The sequence below is a fragment of the Poecile atricapillus genome, chromosome 16, assembly GCF_030490865.1.
Source record: "Poecile atricapillus isolate bPoeAtr1 chromosome 16, bPoeAtr1.hap1, whole genome shotgun sequence".
In the NCBI taxonomy this organism is placed as follows: Eukaryota; Metazoa; Chordata; class Aves; order Passeriformes; family Paridae; genus Poecile; species Poecile atricapillus.
In genome coordinates this window covers 4311457-4330342 of record NC_081264.1, presented here as the reverse complement: position 1 = coordinate 4330342, position 18886 = coordinate 4311457, and the positions used below count along the sequence as shown (strand labels likewise).

The 18886-nt window shown below is 49.9% G+C and overlaps 1 protein-coding gene across 1 annotated transcript; it reads right to left on the bottom strand.

Annotated features, from left to right (window-relative positions):
• Positions 1-42: 42 nt before the first annotated feature.
• On the bottom strand, positions 43-17530 carry MYO1H (myosin IH). The gene is made up of 31 exons (XM_058851530.1): positions 17378-17530; positions 16565-16680; positions 16010-16208; positions 15484-15564; positions 14883-15062; positions 14427-14525; positions 13720-13833; positions 13358-13429; positions 12547-12666; positions 12182-12249; positions 11708-11813; positions 11136-11216; positions 10742-10833; positions 9323-9417; positions 9084-9130; positions 8802-8882; positions 8073-8178; positions 7722-7839; positions 7371-7484; positions 6974-7050; positions 6415-6483; positions 6048-6132; positions 5396-5555; positions 4946-5029; positions 4406-4499; positions 3828-3883; positions 3219-3354; positions 2373-2440; positions 1801-1898; positions 778-877; positions 43-266 (listed from the first exon to the last, which is right to left on the bottom strand). Exons 1-31 carry the CDS (start codon positions 17501-17503, stop codon positions 243-245), a joined length of 3066 nt encoding a protein of 1021 aa, XP_058707513.1. The 5' UTR covers positions 17504-17530; the 3' UTR covers positions 43-242.
• Between the last annotated feature and the right edge of the window lie 1356 nt (positions 17531-18886).

The window sequence follows — 18886 nt, the reverse complement described above, 5'->3', positions numbered from 1 at the left end:
AACGTCCCTGTGACCATGTAACGAGCGTCTCCTTCTGGGAACGTTACAACATCAGGGATTTTATTTATCTATAGTTAAATAGTTTTGAGCTGTAAAAAAAAAAAAAGAGCCTAAAAGATGCAAACAAACTCTCAAATCACAGCAGCCCTGTGGCATCAAGGATTCCAGGGGAGATGTGAGGGCTGGTCTCATCCTGCAGGCTCCTTTCTGTTCCCAGCCAAGGGAACAGGAACTGGTTCTCATCAAGACTTTCTCGGGGTTGACACCTGGGAGGAGAAAAGGAAGGAGCCATTAAATCAGGAATCCTCAAGGTGCCTGGGAAGAGAGGTGGTGGTGGAGTTTCTATTGCCCATAGAGAAATTCCCTCCATCTCATCTGCAGGATGGAGAACTCCACCTGGAATTCTTGGAGCTGTCAGCTCCTCAGAGAGTGACAAGAAGTGCCTTCCCTCCACTCCCAACCCATTTCAGGCATAATTTGGTTGAGGGTGGCAACAAGCGGTGGAAAACCTCCCCTGAGGCCTCATTTTGCTGATTGAGTTTGGGTCAGAGTAAATTCTCTTAAGTGCCCACACCAGCCTTGCTCCCCCATCCCTGGGCCAATTCCTGCACAGCCCCTGCAGCTGCAGCTCCCAGCACTGTCGTGGATCACCTCATGCAGGGGACACTGACAGGGGGGTCACTCCCTGCTTTGGGAGGGGACTCCTGGACTCCTGGAAGGATGGAGATCCAAAGGAGGAAGCCCCAGGTGTCTCCCAGAGCTCCACTGAGGCCTTACCACTGTGAGCTGTCCAGTTTTGTCCTTGAAGACCTGAGGCTCTGGCCCCACAGTGAACACCATGGTCCCCTCCTTCCCGGAGCCGATGCGGAACCGGAGGCTGGAAGCACAGAACCCCCCTGGAGAGCTCTCCCCACAAGAGGCTTTACTCTAAACCCCCTTTACCTCTGTTCCCTGGGCAAATCTCGTTAGAGGAGCAGATCAGAGCCTCCAGCTTAGGTGAATTTCCTAAACAATTGCATTATGCCAGCGAGCCCAAGGGGTTGATGAATGGAACAAGGCTGCCCAGCCTGGGCTTTTGAGTGTTCCTGGTGCAATTAAGCACTGGAAGCTAAGCAGATCTGAGCTGGAGGAAAGCACTGAGCACACCAAATCTAATTAGAGCTGAAACGCAAAGGCCAGGCTGAAAAGCTGGAGCAGAAGTGCAGGTTTCACCTGCCAGCTCCAATTCCTGGAGAGGTTGGAGACACGGACTGCATCCACCTGCCAGGAGCTTGGGGCTGGGACTGGGAGGAATCACATTTTGGGCTTCCTCAATCCTTCTGGGAGAGGAGTGTTTGTCCTGAGGTGACCCATAGCTTCCCAGCTGGCTTTCCTGAGGCTAATGGGATCCCCTGTGGAACCACTAAGGCCATGACCTCATGCCCAGGTCACATCAGAAAACTGAAAATAAGATGTGTGTTTGAAGTACAGTCACCTAGAAATAAGTTTGGTTTAGGTAGGTGGGGCATGGGCAGCTGTCAGAGCAGAGCAGCACCCTTAGCAAGGGTTCATTAGCCTGGGAAAAGCCTGGGAAAAAGGTTGGAATGATTTTTAATACATTTTCTCTCAGTGCATCCCATCTCATCTCCCTGTACCTCTGGAAGTCACTAGAACAGAGGTGCTGCTGCACCAGACCTGTCCAGCTTTGGGCACTTTCTGCTGGGGTGATGTCAACAGTCTTGACCCAGTCCAGGCCTAAAAGGTTTCCCCATAAAACTGAGCCTGCCCAGTGCTACCCATCCACCTCCACAGCTTCCTTACCTTCCCTTCACCACTTTAACGACGCTTTGCTTGTTGGCCAATATGCAGAGCTTGGTCACTGTCTCAAAGACGTGCTCACACTGCAGTATCACATCTCCCTGGCAACAAAAAAAGAGGGACAAAGTCAGCTGGCATCACCCCAGCACGTGATGGTGCAGAGAAACTCCTTTGGAATGCCAGAGCTGTGACTACCAGGCAGAAGTGACCAATTTAAACACCCTCTCCAGGGATTATTTAGGATGAATTTGGTCTAAAAAAAGGCAGGAGCATGTTCAGAGAAGGGGATGGAGCTGGGAATGATGTGGAGAATCAGCCACACTGGGAGCAGCTGAGAGAGCTGGTGGGGCTCAGCCTGGAGAAAAGGAGGCTCAGGGGGGATCTTCTCATTCTCCACCACTCCCTGGCAGGTTGGGATTCCAAGGGCAAGTTTTCATGTTGAGACAAGAATGTAAAGGCCTGGCTGATTACACATTGAATAAACATCAGGAATTGTGTCATTCCAGAAGTTTATAGGATGATATTGGAAGCATCAGCCCCATGACCTCACTTCAACCACCAGCCCAATTTCCCACCTTCTGCTTGTTGTCCTCAGGAACATGAATGACCACGATCCCATCACTCAGGTTACTGGTGGAGATCCCTTCAAAAGAACCCCAAAATTAGAGGAAAACCTACCAAACCCAGCTCCACACCACACCTTCCCCCAGGAGAAGCAACTCCAGCCCCACGTGGGGAAATGACATTCCTGAAGGAGGGCTCTGTCCTTCCCAAGAGTGAAGAATATTCCCATTCTTAGAGCAAAACACACAAAGTTCCTACTTTGATTAATTAATCTGAACTTTCTAAGTATCTTCTGAAGGTCCCTTTATGCCACCCATTGTCCCATAGCACAGTTCCACCAGTGGTGATTTAAACCCCTGCACGAGCTGTTTGCTGCAAACCTTTCCCTGGTGCCTTGGTTTTGGTAATAGAAGAGGGAGAAGGATCCATTCTACTCCTGAACTGTAGTTCCAACAGTGTCATGATTAAAAAATACCCACAAACCAGGGTAGGAAAGGTTTGGGTTATTTTTTCTCCCCTCTGTGTCAGTAGAAAGTGATGTCCTCCTGCATTTAAACATTTCAAGGAACTCTTACTCATAAAATCATCCTTCAAGGCTTTGTCCAGCCCCCGGGAAAAGAGGCATAGATCGTTCAATTGCCTTTGCAAGACAGAATTTCAGAATGTCAGCCTTCCTAAAGGATGCCTGGCAGGACAGGAAGCCCCACAACAACTCACAGAATCATCATGGAATGGTTTGGGTTGGAAGGAACGTTAAGGATGATCCCATTCCACCCGTCCCATGGGCAGGGACACCTTCCACCAGCCCAGGTTGCTCCTGGTCCCATCCAGCCTTGGACAATGACTCCCACTGGTACCTTTCAGTGTGGAATACTCGATTTTCTGTTTGATCTTGGCCATCTCCACCACGTAGGCCGAGCTCTGGGTCAGCACCAGGAGCCGCTCCCGTGCCTTGAACCCGTTCCTGTCATATTTTATCACGGGGGTCACATACTGAAAACAACGAGTTGGAATCAGCATTTCCACTACTGCAAGCTCCTGCTCCAGGGGTTTGGATTTTCCTGACTGGAAGCAGCTCAGCGAGGAGCAGCTCTGCCTGTTTTGTTTTCCAGGCAGTTCCTGGCAGTTTTCCAGGTCCCAGCTCACGGGGATCTGGATTCTCTACACTGGGAAATTCAGGAGGCAGAATCCTGGGAATGATGGAACCCCTGTGTCCTCTATGCCATAACCATGGGAAGTGCAGGGACACTCCAGCTCTGCCCCTGCCCTGGAGAGGGCTAGGAACGTTCTTTAAGCTTTCATTAGAAGGAATCTTAAATAACTTTGAATTAGGTGTATTTTGAGACCTGTCTCAAATTTAAAAGCGAGGAAATGGTGGCTCTACTGCTCTTCATCAGTCCCTGTGTGAGCAAGCAGCTCCAGGACTCCAGTAAAGGGAATTCCAGGAGTTCTGCGCTTTCCCTTACCTTGATGATCTCCCCACGGATGAGCTGCAGCACTTTGGGGTTTAGGTCATTCTCTTCTGAGGAGCAAACCAGAAAGAGACAGTGGGTGCCAGAGCCCCAGCCCCAGCCAGACTCCCCAGCCCCCAGCAAACCCCAGAGAGCTGTTTTAGCCATTTTCATCCCAACTGGCCTTTTCCCCTTGGAACGCTCCTTTCCAAACTGAGGGCGGTCACCTCCAGCTGCTCCCAAACCCATTCTGGTGACTTTTCCTGCCCGACAACTTAATTTACACCATGAGTTTCTGCCTGTTCTTGAGTCTGCTCTTTGTTCAGACCCTGGTCCACCCCAGCCCCAGGGAATTCTGCACAGGTTTATGGCTTTCTGTCCCAGAGGGATCCCAGTACTCCCAGTATGAGAACAATCCAGCAGATCCATCACTGCGTTCACGTCACTCTGTGTGACACAGAGGAACTCCAATGGCAGGTGATGCTGCCTCTGCCAGGAGGGGATTTCTCTTGGAAAAGAGTCTGTTTGGTCAAGCAGGAATTTACAGAGCCAGGAGCACGTGGCTGAGGCCTCCAGGGGTTTGCTGGACTCACTCAGGCGCGTCTCCAGGAAGGGCTGGCTGAGGCTCTCCAGGTACCCTTCCTTCTTCCCGCTGAAAACAGCGCTGGTCACCACCTTCTGCTGCAGCTGATGGGAGAAGGAACAGCCTTTACCCTCAGAATTCCTCCCCTGGGAACATCAGCAGGAACACTGCTACTCCACAGCATCCTCCTGCTCACACACTGCCCACCTGACTCATGGAATCTTGGAATTGTGCTGCTTTGGGTTATCCCTTACTTGTGTTACACCAAGTGAAGGGGCAGCAGGGAAAACCCTACAGATTTTTGGTATTTATGGATCTTTTCCAATTATATGGAGAGCAGATTTCATGCCATGAATTAAGCCCCACCTGTCTGCTCTGTCCATTATGAGGGACACTGGAGGAAATCCCTCGCAGCAGAAGTTTGCTCTTATCCCTGAGGGACTGACTGGAGCAGCAGGATGAGAAGGTGCTGCCTGTGTCCCTGGTGATCCTCAGGGAGCAGAGATCACACTGTCTGAACTCCCACATTTGCATTCCAGGTGTTGGTTACCTGCACTTTCCTCTCAGCCGTGAGCCCTCGGCAGTATTTCCTCACCAGGTTCCTCATGCAGATTTTCCGGAGCATCTCGGATGTCTGCAATAAAAAACCCAGGAAAAAATAAAGTAGGGAAGTTGTGCAAACAGTTCTGTCTGTGCCATGAGCCTAAAACCTCGAGGGATTAATTTTTATCTTTATCAGGGCTTGTGAGTTCACATTTCTGTCAGCACATTTCCCCTTTTTATTGCTTAAACCAACAGGGAGCTTCCTCACTTCTCTTGGAAAGACCATCCACTGTGCTATTGCTCCCATTCCCAAACACAGCAGATCCTGGGGATTTCCAAAGGCTCTGAACACAGGATGAGCCAGCAGCAGATCATTTTCTCCCACCCAGAATGTGCACACACATGGCCACCAAACAGAGGCCACCTCCACCTCCCCAAAGCCTCCAGAAACCCTCACCTCTTCCAGGATCGAGGGGGGCTGGAGCCAGCTCTGGTCCAAGACGTTTTTTGGGAGGTGGTCTCGGAGCTTCATCAGGTAGTAGTACTGTGAAAGCCTCACAAAGTCCCTGTTCTCTGGGCAAAGGGGTTTCTTCCGATTGATGAAGCCGTTTATGAACCTACAGAAAATATTCCATGACCTCCAGAAATCCGTGGAAATGAGGGGAGGGACAGTGAACACAGCAGGCTAAGGATCACAGGTGCACTGAAGGTCACCCATGGAAATCCCAAGCTTTAGAATATTTTAAATATTAATAGGTTTTAGCAAGTTCTGTTGGCCAAACCACAGCGCTTTGGAGTTCAGAAGGAATCAGCTCTCCCTCAGGAGCTGGGTAGAGGGGAGTGGAGAGGGAAGACGAAGGGAATGGAGGGCAATGAGAAAAATTAGGAGGAAATTCCTCCCTGTAAGGGTGAGGCCCAGCACAGGGAGAAGCTGTGGCTGCCCCTGGATCCCTGGAAGTGTCCAAGGCCAGGCTGGACGGGGCTTGGAGCAGCCTGGGACAGCGTGAGGTGTCCCCTTGGCAGGGGTGGGACTGGATGGGCTTTAAGGTCCCTTCCAACCCAAACCATTCTGGGATTCTGTGGTTGGGAAATATGGTTGGGACAGTTACTTCCTGATGATCTGCACTGCCCACGTCCTCTTCTTGGCTGCCCTCCGTGCCAGGGCTCCTCTCCAACAGGCCTCCAGCTTGATTGCTGCAAGAGGGAATCACTCCTGGGCCTTCACATTCACCCAGCAGAAGTTAAAACTGGTTATTTTAGCAGCTCTACAAAATCAGCTGGTGGGAACAGCAAGTCAGGAACGTTTAATTCTCAGTTCCACCTGCGCTGTGGGGCTCAGCATCAAGGCCAGGCCTTGTCCCAGCTCTGCCTCCTGCTGTCCCTGCCCACAGCACCAGAAATTCAGGACTTCCCAAGGCTCCAGCTCTTGTGGAAAGCACAGCCCTAAGAGAATCCCCCATATTCCAGAGCCTGTACCTGCTTTCCTCTTCTTCTGGTACTCTCTTTTCCCGAGGAATCCTTTATATTTGGCCTGGAGTCTTGAAACTGGAAAGAAGACAGAGACACCACTGGCACCTGCAGGGTTGGGGCGGTGAGGAGCCGAGTTCCTGCACTCCAGGGCACAGGGAACAGGGCAGCCACAACACCACCGGCACCAGAAGCAGCCCCTGTAGGAACCAGGCCCTTCAGCAGTGCTTTTCAAGGAACAGGTATCCCTAGGATGAGCAGAAGAGATCCCAATCCTCAGGGAAAGGCACTTGGTGTGTCTGGGCACGGGCAGGTCCTCATAGGACCGAGGAGCTTCAAAGGAGCCACATATCCACGACTCAGGCAGGGATTTCCCCCCAGCCTGGAGCAACTTCACTGAGATTTCCATGGATTCTGAGAGCTATGCAGACCAGGAGAGACCTTAAAGCCCATCCCATTTCACCCCCTGCCATGGGCTGGGACACCTTCCACCATCCCAGGATGCTCCAAGCCCCACCCAACCCAGAGCCAGGAACAAAGTCCCAGACCAAGGGAACTGGAACCTTACGCAGCAGGTGCTTTCTGTACTCAAAGGCATCTTCTGTGGCAAACAGGGTCTTTGGGAAACGGATGAATATTTTGGTTCTGAAAAAGAGACCAGGAGCAGGTTATCCATGGTGAGCCATCCTTCCAGCTGCCCTGAGCAGGCTCAGAGCCCCCACTGAGCTTGGGTGGGTGTAATACCACCCAGGCCTGAGCCACCTTGGGCTGCCCAGGGAAGCAGGAGAAGCCAGAGCCCTAACCCAGAGATGGAAGAAATGAGGTTGGATTCAAGCCCCTACGGAAAAAGGTAAAAATGGTGAGGGAATTTGTCCATTTGGGGGTTTTCTCTCTCCTTGCTCCTGTCACAGACAGGACAGGGATGTAGGACAGCAAACACTGAGCAGCCAGAGCAAGGTATTCACCTTCCTAATTTGTATTCCTCAGGCTTGTAACCAATGTGTTTGATGAGTCTCTCCACACCCTCTGCTGCTGGCCCGTGCCAGTGTGGCCAGGTAGCTGGACAGAGACTTTTGTACCTGAAAGATCAGCAGGACATCAATGCAAACAACCTGAAGTTTGAGGAACCCCTTCAAATTCCTCCTGCTTTACTCAAGGCAGAAGATGCCAGCACAGATCAAAATGATGCAGACAAAACACAAAGGGTGTTTTTGAAGCAGAAGGGGTTCTGCTGACAACTTCCACTACTGGGACTCGAGTTTTGCAGCCCTCAGGAGGGCAGGATTACCTGGCCAGAGGGGAAGCAGCTCTCTCACCTTTGCAGGAAGAGCTCGTACTTGCGCCGGTACGCGAAGCCGGCCCGTCTCACCCGCAGGTGCTCCATCAGCCCCAGGTACTTCACCTGGTGTCGGATCAGGAAATCATCAAACTTCCCTGGAGCAAGAGCACACCTTCACTGGTCAGTTCTGTCTGGGGAAGCTCACCCACGTGCCCATGTGTTGGGGGAAATTGGGAAGGCATCAAATCCCCAGTTACCCACGGGGATCCATTTGCTGCCAGCTTAACCAGGCTATTTCTATATAAACACAAACATTTACACAGCCTGCTCCAAACAAATCCCTCTGTCTGCTCCTCAGACTCAGCAGAGCCTTCAGCCCCAGCCTTACCAGGCTCCTTGTTCTCATTGGGTTTGATGCAGCGGATGTACGAGGGCTCCTTGGACATCAGGATTTCGATCAGACTCGTCAGACTGTTCTTGAACTGGGTTGCAACCTAAGGACAGCATCAAAAGGACTTCCTGAGCTCTGCAACTCCTCCCTGCAGGAAGTGAAATCAACTCCTGGCATCCAGCTTAAACCTGGCAGCAAAAGCTGATGGTGCATTGGTAGCCTGGAGTTTTGGAGCGTGGTCGTTTCTGAGCTGGAGCATTTGAGCCCTGGCCTGGACAGACCAGGCAGCCCTTCAGCGCTCCCTGCTCCAGGGGGATGTGCTGTGGGATGTCACTTTGCTGGCTGCTGTCTCAGCAGCACCACTGTTCCTCTGCCAGGGAGCTCTCAGGGGTGGGTGGCAGCAAAAACATCCAGTGCAGGAATCCCAGAACCCCACAGTTTATAGGGTGGGAAGGGCCCTCTGGAGATCACCCGGTCCCACCCTCTACCAAGGCAGGGTCACCCAAAGCAGGTGACACAGGAATGTGTCCAGGTGGATTTGGAATGACTCCAAGAGTCCCAGGGCTCTGCCACCCTCCATGGAAAGCTCTTCCTCAGGCTGAGGTGGAACTTGTTGTGTTTTAGTTTTTGGCCATCAGGACTGAGGAAGGGATTGGTGATTAAACCAAGGCCTGGGGAGCTGAGTTGATATTCAGAATTAAGTTCTGTTCTAAAGACAGAACTCACAGTCTCTGGTCTCCTCCTGTTGTCCAGTTCTGACAGGAGGAAACATTCCCTGATGATGTAGTTCTTGGAGTTGCACAGCACCTGAAACAGGAGAAAAAAGCTGCTCTATTGAGCAGCCCCTCTGCTCCTCCTGGGAGCAGCACAGCCCTGAGAACACGCACAGAGGTGCCTAAAGATCAGTGCTAAAGAGAAAAGAATGTTTTTGTTTGCTACAGAGAGTAAATAAATCTTCTGCACCAAGCAGGTGATGTAACAGAACGGGATCCCTTGTCTTGTGCTTACCTCCTTCAGGTTTCTGTACAGCAGATCATTGTTCTTCTCCAGAAATCCTGAAAAAACATTGAATTGAAAGAAAATAAAAGAGAAAATCGGAACATTTGCATCCTCGTAATTGTCACTGCAGCCACATTTAAGACTTCCAGGTCAGTGCCTGCAGAGGGCAGGTATTTTGTAATTCCTCTTCCCATCAAGGGAAAGCAGTTTAGGAGCTCAGGAGCTCCAACCTGGCCATTCTCACTCACCCACAGCACAGTAGGTGACCTCTCCTGCGTAGTGGAGGAGGCGGAAATCCACGAAGTCGATGGATTTCCGCGTTTTCTGATCCGCCAGCTTGCGCCTGCCGGGGGAAAATCCAACAAAACACCAGGAGGAAGAGCAGCAAAGAGATTCCCTCAGCTTGGGGAGAGCCACAGCTGGGGGACTGCTGGAAATGTGGTGTTTGATCCTATTGATGTGGCTCTGACTGCAGAGTTACGGCCCACGATCAAACCATCATCTTCTCCCTGCTGGCAGCTCCCATAAACCCCTCGGGATACCTGGGATCTACCCTCTGCCAGTTGGCAGCAATCACCAATTCCAGAAATATTAAGTTTTCTTCCCATAACATCCATTTAAATACATTTTTACTGCTTATGTGGGGGGAAAAAGCCACCAAGCTCCCTCAAGCCCAAAGTGAATCCGGGGAGGGTGGGGGAAGGATTTCAATCATTTTTCCCTAGAGCAAGAACCCAAATACAAAGGAGGAATCCAAATATTTGAGACTAGCAGGAATATTTTAGAAAGCAAGGATTCCTGGGAGGAAAAAAAGAACCAAAGAAGAAAAAAAGAGCAACTTCACAGTTGAAGTTTCAGCTTTGTAAGCAGTCACAAACAGCAGAGCTGAGTGTCACAACAGCACGTTCGCGTATCAAAAGCTCCTTCCAAGAGCAGATCCCGTGGAAGTAGCTCCAGCACTTCTATTTAAAGCTTTTAATCAGGCAGAACAGCATTAAGGAACATTGTGGTGACAAGGAAGTTGGCTACAAATTTTCCACTTGGCTGTGGTGGAGTTCAGAGCTGCAGGAACAGTGACAGCTCAGCGCTGTGACTTTGAATTGATGACTTGTCACAGCCCTTCTGCAGGGACCTGCCAGCACAGCCCGGCGCCAACGCGCTCAGCTGCCACCAAAATGGGATCCAAAACTCCTCCAAATGGAGTATGAACCAAAATGTCAGTCATTTGGGGGGAGAGCAGCCATGAGCATTTTCTCTCCTCTCCGTACTCCAAGCTCACACAGAACAAGATGGGTGTAAATATTTACATATCCCTCCTCAGCCTCAGCCTTGGCTCCTTGTCACAACATCTTCAGCTTTCCCTGGAGTCCATGGGGACCAAAACATCTATGGCCAAAGCCATTTAACCTTCCTGGGCTAAAATCCTGGGCCAAATCCCTAATTCCCTAATTTTGGTGTGGAATGACAGAGTCAGCATCAGAGCAGTGAGGAGACAGAGCCCTGCTCACACCTCCCAGTGCCCCGGATCCACCCGTGGAGTTTTCCAGCATCAGACACCAGATGAGCTGTTTGATTCCCTCTGGGACAAGAGATTGTTCCCTCCCCAGCCCTGTCATGGATATGGGATGGGAAGGGTCTGGGGTAGGATACAGAGGGTAAATGCATACGTCACGAAGTGGGCATGGTCTCCTACTTTCTCCTCCAGCTTTTCCAAGAAGCTCAAATCAGTCGCTTCCCCAGGCCGTAAACATTCCTCATCCTGGAACAGCAGGCACTGGATCAGAGCTGCTCTAAGCTCACATTCCCTCCTCAATATCATTCAGGACAACTTTGTCCCCAAAACCCAAAGCTCCATTGCAGGGGAAGTAAAACATCCCCCACCTTTAACTCCCCCCAAAATCAGATCCTCTGCCTCACCCTCTGGGGTGTTTGTTACAGGAATCTGTGCTTATGTTTTGGATAACACAGACCCATCCCATAATTAGAGGGCAAAATGTGATTAGGAACCATCAGAGTAAGGCACAGGCCTGCATTTTAATTTAGTACAAACTCTGTTCTTACCAGGATGGAGATTATTCCTTTGTGCTTCTGTTCAACCAAGTCACAGATGATTTTGTTGTTAAAATACGGGATTGGTTCCCACTGGAAAAGGGGAAAAGGAAGAACAGTTTTAGATGAAGACCTTTTGTTCTCAATTTTTGAAGTTCTTTGGAACTTGAATAACAGCCTCAGATCCCACTGAAATGAGCAAATTGTGAATTAGGATCAACTGAAGGAAAAGGTGACAGCACAGTGATCCATGATCCCACTCCAGAGCTCTCCTGTTTCCAGCAGCCCACACCATCCTCTTGTTCTCTACATAAATCCTGCCCATCTTCCCATGTTTTACACTGCTGGAATCCCTCAATCTCCAGGGACATTGGGGAAGGTCCTAATTCTTCCTTAAATAATGTCAATTAAGTCTGGGCTAAATTGCACTTCAAAAGGGTTACAGAAAGAGACCCCTGCACATCCTACACTTCCCATGGGAACAATAACAAACTAAAAAAGCAGGATGACTTCCACATTGGTGATCAAAAGCATTCTGTGTAATGGCAGTTCAAAGGGAAAAGGGAGGGGGAAATATAATTTACCTCAATGCCTTCCAGCTCATACTCCTCCTGCTCTGCTTTCAGGGTCATCTCAATCAGCAGCTGCTGCAGCTTCTCGTTGCAGTAATTAATGCAGAACTGCTCAAAGCTTCAGGGAGGTGAAATGAGCAGCGGGTTTGATGTGTTCCAGGGGCAGTTTTGCTTCTTCCTCCACGAACTACACCACCCATTCCCATAAAGACCAAACCCCCATTTCCACAGGGACCAAATTCCCCATTTTTACACGGGCCAAGTCCCCCATTCCCACACAAACCAACCCACCCCTTGCTCCCACACTGCTGCACCACAGCCCAAACCAGACTTGCAGATGAGTTTTTCCTGGGGTCCAGCCAACCCCTGTCCCCAGGTTTTAGTGTCCTGTACCTTTAACCTTGCTGGGCTGAGGGCACACTCAGAAATTCACACAGGAATGTCCTGTACCCCCAGGCCACCCCAAACCCCAGGAACAGCCCATACCTGTTTGTGTCCAGCACTTCAAAGCCATAAATATCCAGCAGGCCAATCACTGTTTTCTTAGTCGAGTCCTGCCAAAAACACCCCTGCTCTGCCACTGCTCCTTCCCTGCAGGTGGCTGCTTTCACCTGAATTTCAAACTTCCTCTTTGAGAGAAATGTCAGTGGAGAAGCCACTTTAAAGCAGGTAATGAACTGCTAAAACTCTTTAACAGAGAGTAACCAAAGGGATTTCCAGCTCAGGGCTGGAGGATGTCCCAGCAGCAGCTGTCCAACATCCCAGGTATTTGGTGATGAGGGTTGTGGAGCCTCTCTGGAGAAACTGCTCAGCATTTTAGGAGCATTCAGGACCCCAGACAAGACACCAACCTTGTTGGCAAGGGAGCCATTGATTTTGTTGACGAGCCAAGTGAAAGTCCTTCCATAAATTGCCTTTGCTACGGCGTCCCGGGCGTAGAACGCCAGATCCACGTTCAGCGGGCTGAGCACCTGGAAATAAAGATATCCCAGAGAGGATAAACACCACGGGGGATCAGAGCAAACTTCTGCACAGCCAGGTGACATCTGTGGCTTGGAGAAGCAGCCACCTTGTCCTACAGCACAGCACAGCCACCCCTGGACTGCAGCTGTTCCTGCAGGGGGTTGGAATGGGATCATCTTCAAGGTCCTTTCCAACCCAAACCACTCTGGAATTCCCTGACTCTCCCTACAGCTTTATTTTCCATCAGTGTTCTTTCAGTCTGGTGTATCCCCACCTGCCAGCAGCACTGAGTCACTACATTTTGATGGGTACTAATTTAGACAAAGTGGGAAAATATTCTGACCTCATTTTACTTCTCTATTATTAAAACAAAAATATAAAATGCTCAAAGAGCAGTTTTTACCAGTGGTTTTTCTCTGTTTGTGCAGCCCAGTTTCCTGGGAAGCATCGTGAACTGGGCAAGGGGAAATTGTTTGGCTCAAATACAAGTCCCTGTTCCAGCTTTTTAACAGCTCCTGCCTTGTTCAGCAATAAAACTCCAATATATTTTAGTTTAATGTCTCAGGCTGGGAGAAGGGGGTGTGGAGGTGGAGAGAGACAATCAGAAGGATCTGATTTACACTCAGAACTGGCTCCTTGTGCACCCCCCAGCTGGGAGTCTCCCAGATTAATCTGGGACTACACAGAACTCCCCGGTACCTCCTCGGATCTGGCTTCAATCTTCCTGTGGGTGAGAGCTTCCTGCAGGATGGACAGGTGAGCACCCAGGAGCTGCAGGGAATGAAATATCTGCACTCAGAGCACAGCCACAGGTCCCTGTTTTAAATAAGCAGCACTGTGTTCTCAGTGGGGCACAACCCCCAGCCCCCCCCCAGCCACCCTAATCTTGGAGGAAATAAGGAAATTTCAGGGAGAAAACTCAAAACAACAAGAGCTGGGTATTTTTGTAGTTATCCTTGTGCTCTTGGGAATAAATATTTTGTACCAGTTAAGAAAATCACAGCAAGGTTAAGGTTTTCCTCCTAGCACTGGGAGTTCTGACCCGATCTGGGCAGAGGCACCTTGGAAATCCACTTGATCTGGGACCCGTCGCGGATGATGGCGTGGCCATTGCTGTCCTCTTCAAACTGGATGTTCCCAAGGTGCAGGACAGTGGCAACGATTCCAAAGAGATGCTGACAATGGGAGATATTCCATTAGAACACGGGTTCCCACAGCCCTGTGGGGTGCTGCTGATCTTTCCCATCGTTAATCGACAGAATTTTGGCTGGGCTGAAGGAGGTGAACCACAGAATCCAGCGGCACCACTGGCATCGTGCTCCTCATCACCCACTCCCTCAATCCCACAGCATCATGGAATCCCACAATGGTTTGGGGTGGAGAGGAACTTAGAGATCATTTAGTTCCACCCCTGCCAGGGCAGGGACACCTTCCACTCTCCCAGGCTGCTCCAAGCCCCATCCATCCTTGAACACTTCCAGGGATCCAGGGGCAGCCACAGATTCTCTGGACAACCTGTGCCAGGGACCCAATTTCTTCCCAATATCTAATCCCAGCCTACTCTCTGGCAGTGGGAAACCATTCCCCTTTGTCCTGCTGCTCCAGGCCATTTTCCAAATCCCTCTCCATGTTTCTTGTCAGCCCCTTCAGGTCCTGAAGTGTGTCCTATTCCACCCTTCACCCCCTCCCAGGCACAGCTGCTTCCACCACTTCAGGAGAAGAGCAATCCCTGAAATCCCTTTGCTCAGTCCCTTTCAGCAAGCAGTACCTCCATATCTTTTTCAGTGAAATCAATGATGGAAAAAGCTTTCCGGACTATTTTCCAGTCATTCTTGTCATTTATAGAAAACACTTTGGCACATCGACCCTAGGCAGTAAAAGCAAGATGAATTAATACAATTAATTGATAAAGAACTTTTATTATCAGCAAACACAGATACTTCTGAGCACACTGCTTTCATTTCCAGCTCCCTCAGTGAGTTTTTTCACTGTTATTAATCCTGAGCATGGCTCCTTTGATCAAATCTTTCAGTTTATACTTGAAACCCCAAATAAATCAAACCCCTGAGTGTGGAAAGCATCACCATAAATTAGCTGAAGCTGTGCAGGGCTTGATCTTCCAGCTATCCTTTATTTTTAGGGTAAGAACATCTTCTGCCCAAGCTGAATTTTCCAACCCTACAATTCCTGCTGGAGGCACGGAGCAGCTCAGGCTCCCACTGACCTGGATGAGGTACGTGTACTTCTGGGGGTTGCGCTCCAGCCCGAGCCAGCAGAGCAGGTCCTTGTCTCCCCCTTCCAGCAGCTGGTAGAAAATATGGAAATTCCTCTCTCCGTGGTTTTGGTGGACAACTCGTGATTTTTCAATCAGGTAGCTGAGGATGTGCCCTCCCACTGGGGCTCCCTGGCAGAGCAAATCAGGCAGATCAACACCAAAAAATACCAATAATCCCTGTGATTGCTGTTTCTTTATTCCCAGGAATGAGGAACAGGCTCAGGAAAAGCCAAATTCCGCTGTCATTTATCTGCCACCTTTTGTTTAAAGAGTGTCCAGAAACAGTACAAGGATTTGCTGTCCTGTAAAAGTAACTTGAGCTTTAAAACTCTCTATCAGCTTTCCATGGAGCACTGCCAGGATTGCCAGCAATGCTGGAAGTTTTCAGGATGGATAACCAGTGACCTCACCTGCAAAATGCAAGGTGTTTAAAAACAGGGTCAGAAATGTGCAGGATAAGAATTAATAGATCCTGGGCTGTCTGCTCAGCACCCAGGAGGTTTCTCAGACCCAGCTCCTTTTCCCAGCGCTCCACTGAGTTTGTTCTCACCTTAAAATCAAACTGGATATCCATGTACTTCCCAAATCTGCTGGAGTTGTCGTTGCGCAGGGTTTTTGCATTCCCAAAAGCCTTGGGGGTAAACACAGAGGGAAAGTCACTTCTCACCTCACTGGGAGCCTCACGCCCAGCTCCAGTAACCAAGATTTGCTGCTTCAGCCAAGCCCCACTGAATTTAGTGGGATTAAAGAAGTACAAACTGGTGCATTTCCATAGCTTTAAAGTGGAATTCTGCTAAACCAATTACTGATTTTTCTTATCTAACCTAAAATTGAGGTGCCAAGGAACTGCTGCACGCTGCAGTTTTCTTGTATTTTCTTGTATTTCTTTCAGCCATCCTCAAACTGAACCCCCAAATTTAAATTTTCAAACATTAAATTACACTAAATCCCAAATATTCTCTCAAAGGCTGCGCCAATATGGGCCATTCTTGCTCAGTGCTGCAGATTTGCAGGGAATCCTCGAGCAGTGAGGCCACCAACTGCAACCCCTCTGCATTTTGGGTTGAGTTTCTCACCTCGAGGACAGGGTTGGAGAGCAGGAGCCGGTCCCGGACAGTCTGGAGCTGCTCCGTGGTGGGACAGGTGACTGCGTAGTACTGCAGGATCTTCTTGGATGCCTCTGTCTTCCCAGCCCCACTCTCCCCAGAGATGAGGATGAAGTGGTTGTTGTACTCGTTGCACATCACCCTGTAGGCGTTGTCAGCTATGGCATAGCTGGGATGGGCACAGGAGGCATCCGGAGGGGAAACATCCATTAGGAATGGCACAGGAGGAGGAATAGCAAAGGGTTTCCAGGAGTTTTTACTCCTGGTTTAATTTGACAAGTACTGGGCAGGGTCATAGAATCCTGAAATGGGTTGGAAGGGATTGTAGACATCATCTCATTCCAGCTCCCCTGCCATGGGCAGGGACTCCCATTGTGAAAGCTGGGCTTAAAACCTGAGCCTGACTCAAGGCCTGACAGTAAAAACCAAGCCTAGAGACTGTGGACACCCCCCGTGGTGCCAGGACAGCGTTACAGGGAAATCCCAAAGTAGGAATAGGCACAGAGAGCCCAAGGGAACACTCACAGGTGTGGGGGCAGCTCAAAGAAGTTCACGCCCCGATAAAGCTGCATCTGGGTCACTGTGTAAATGTCCAGCTCCTGGTAGGGGTTCACAGACACCAGCAGAGAGCCAATGTAGGTCTGCAGGGAGAGAGAGCCTGGTGGGACACCTGCTCCACCCCAAAACCTCAAAGGAGGAGCCAATGGATACCTGCTCCACCCCAAAATCCCAAAGGAGGAGCCAAGTACCTCACGACATTATCCACAGAAAAATGCCAAAGATGATACAGAGCTTGTTGTGAGAGAGCCAAAACAACCAACCAGAACTCTTCCCAAACCAGTGCCAAACTTCTTCCAAAATCCTCCTGGTTACAAGTAAAGCTGAACCATGAGAGCAAGCTCAGAGCCTGACAATTTAAATGCAAGGATTTGGGATCTCTTGGTGCTTCCAGGACCTTTTTCCTACTAAAGTTAACAACACAAAATAAAATCCTCAGCCCTTCCCAGACAAACCTTGTCCTGCCTTCCTTCAACCACAGCGCTCCCTTTCCCATTCCCTTCCTATTTACATCCTTTAAAGCTTTGCAAGGCAGCTCAGAGCAAGCTGAGATTTCTTTTCATGAGTTAAAAGGAGATCAGTTACTCCTGGGTGATCTCTCTGCTGGGCACACCTTGTTGGATACACAGAGGATACTCAGCTCTTCCTCCTGGACCTGAGCAGCGAGGCCACCTCAGGGACATTCCAGCAGCCACAAGGCCACCTCAGGGACATTCCAGCAGCCACAAGGCCACCTCAGGGACATTCCAGCAGCCCCAAACCCACAGCAGCAGCACTTACGTAGATGAGGTTCTCCTGGTAGCGCTTCCGAAGGTTGTTGAGGAAGGCAGCCTCGCTGGTGTGGGAATCCAGGAGGACAAAATCCTGCACCCCGACCTTGTCCCGGGCTATCAGAGCCCCTTCCATGTTGGCGTCGCCGTTCTCGTCCACTTCTTCCTTCTACAACACAAAGGTTGTGGGATGCAGTGTTAGGAGGGGCCTTCCCCAGGGCCAAATCAGCCTTGCACAGGTAATTCCAAGAGATTCCAGCTTGTCCAAGGATGGCAATTCCATCCAAGCTCTTCAGAGCCCAGATGTCCCAGACTTGCTGCTGTGAGCAGGGAGGAAGATCCCGGTTTAGATCAAAACTGAAACAAACCCAGCCCTGGAGATGCAGCTGGGATCTGAACACTCAGTAACTCAGTCTAGACAGAATTTTCCAGGCACAAAGCTGGAACAAACAGTGGAAGGCAGCAGAAAAATCCTTAGGTTTTTCCCATTTATACAGATCTAGGCATGGAAATGGAGAATCCCTGGAAAAGGCTGCAAGGGGCTTGACTTGTAGGCAAAAAAGATGAATCCCACAGCACCACTCTGCACAAGAATGTCATTCCCAGTGCTTCCCAGCAGCAGCTCCAAGTCAGCTTTCAGTGCTGGCAGCAGATGTCCCCACACGCCAGCGAGAGACGCGGCCACTGCTGATAAAACTGATCAGAGAGCAACTCAACAAAACCTAAACCTTGCCTTGTATTCCCCATCCTTCTCCAAAGGCTGAGAGATGCAAAAAAGGCTGCCCCTGACAAAACCAAATCCTCTTGCACCCTCCACTTGTGATTCTTTGTGGTTGAAATTGAATTTATCTGGGAAATTCTCACTGCTGAGGGTCAAGCTCGATTCCCAGGCTACGAGAATAAACCGTGCTTTTTATTTACTTAAACCAAGCTGCTAATTTCATGCCAGCAAATTAAAAAAAACACATTTTTGTCTACATATTTCATATGGGTTTGTCTACATCACACATATTTTATGGCATTACTGTGCTAAAGCTGGGTTTTCAGGAACCCTTTTGGTTCATTTTTGCAGATGCCAGGATTACCCAGTTCAGACAGGAATCCCGATCCTAAGGCATAAACGGACAGAAATTAATTTACCACAGCTGGAGCACCTTACCTTGGAGTAAATTGCCTTGGAGTGAGCTCCCCTTGGAGGGTTCCAGGATTGGATAATTAGGGCAGGAACGTGGCTGAGCAGCTCCAGGCTGTGCTCACCAGCCCAGCACCTTTGCTGTTCTCCTCCTGCCCTTGGGGACGTTGGCTCGTCCCATTTTGCTGCTCCACTGCTCAAGGGGACGTCGTGGTTGTGTGTAAGGTTTTCAACCAGCAATAAAAGGACGGTGCTCTGTTCGTGTAGGGCCACATCAGGTTCTGCTCCCCATTTCTTAAATTTGATTTTGGTTTTTAGAAAGAAGAAGCTTTGCACGTTGGGTATAGGCACAAAATTGAGCGTTGCTGCTGAGCTCTGGCAAACCCT

Coding starts and splice junctions, on each gene's coding strand:
- MYO1H (XM_058851530.1), bottom strand. CDS start 17,503: ATGGAAGGGGCTCTGATAGCCCGGGACAAGGTCGGGGTGCAGGATTTT. Junction 9,418..10,741: donor GACCATGCCCACTTCGTGAC/GTATGCATTTAC, acceptor TTCCCCCGGCAG/GCGCAAGCTGGCGGATCAGA. Junction 7,840..8,072: donor CAATGAGAACAAGGAGCCTG/GTAAGGCTGGGG, acceptor CTCTTGCTCCAG/GGAAGTTTGATGATTTCCTG.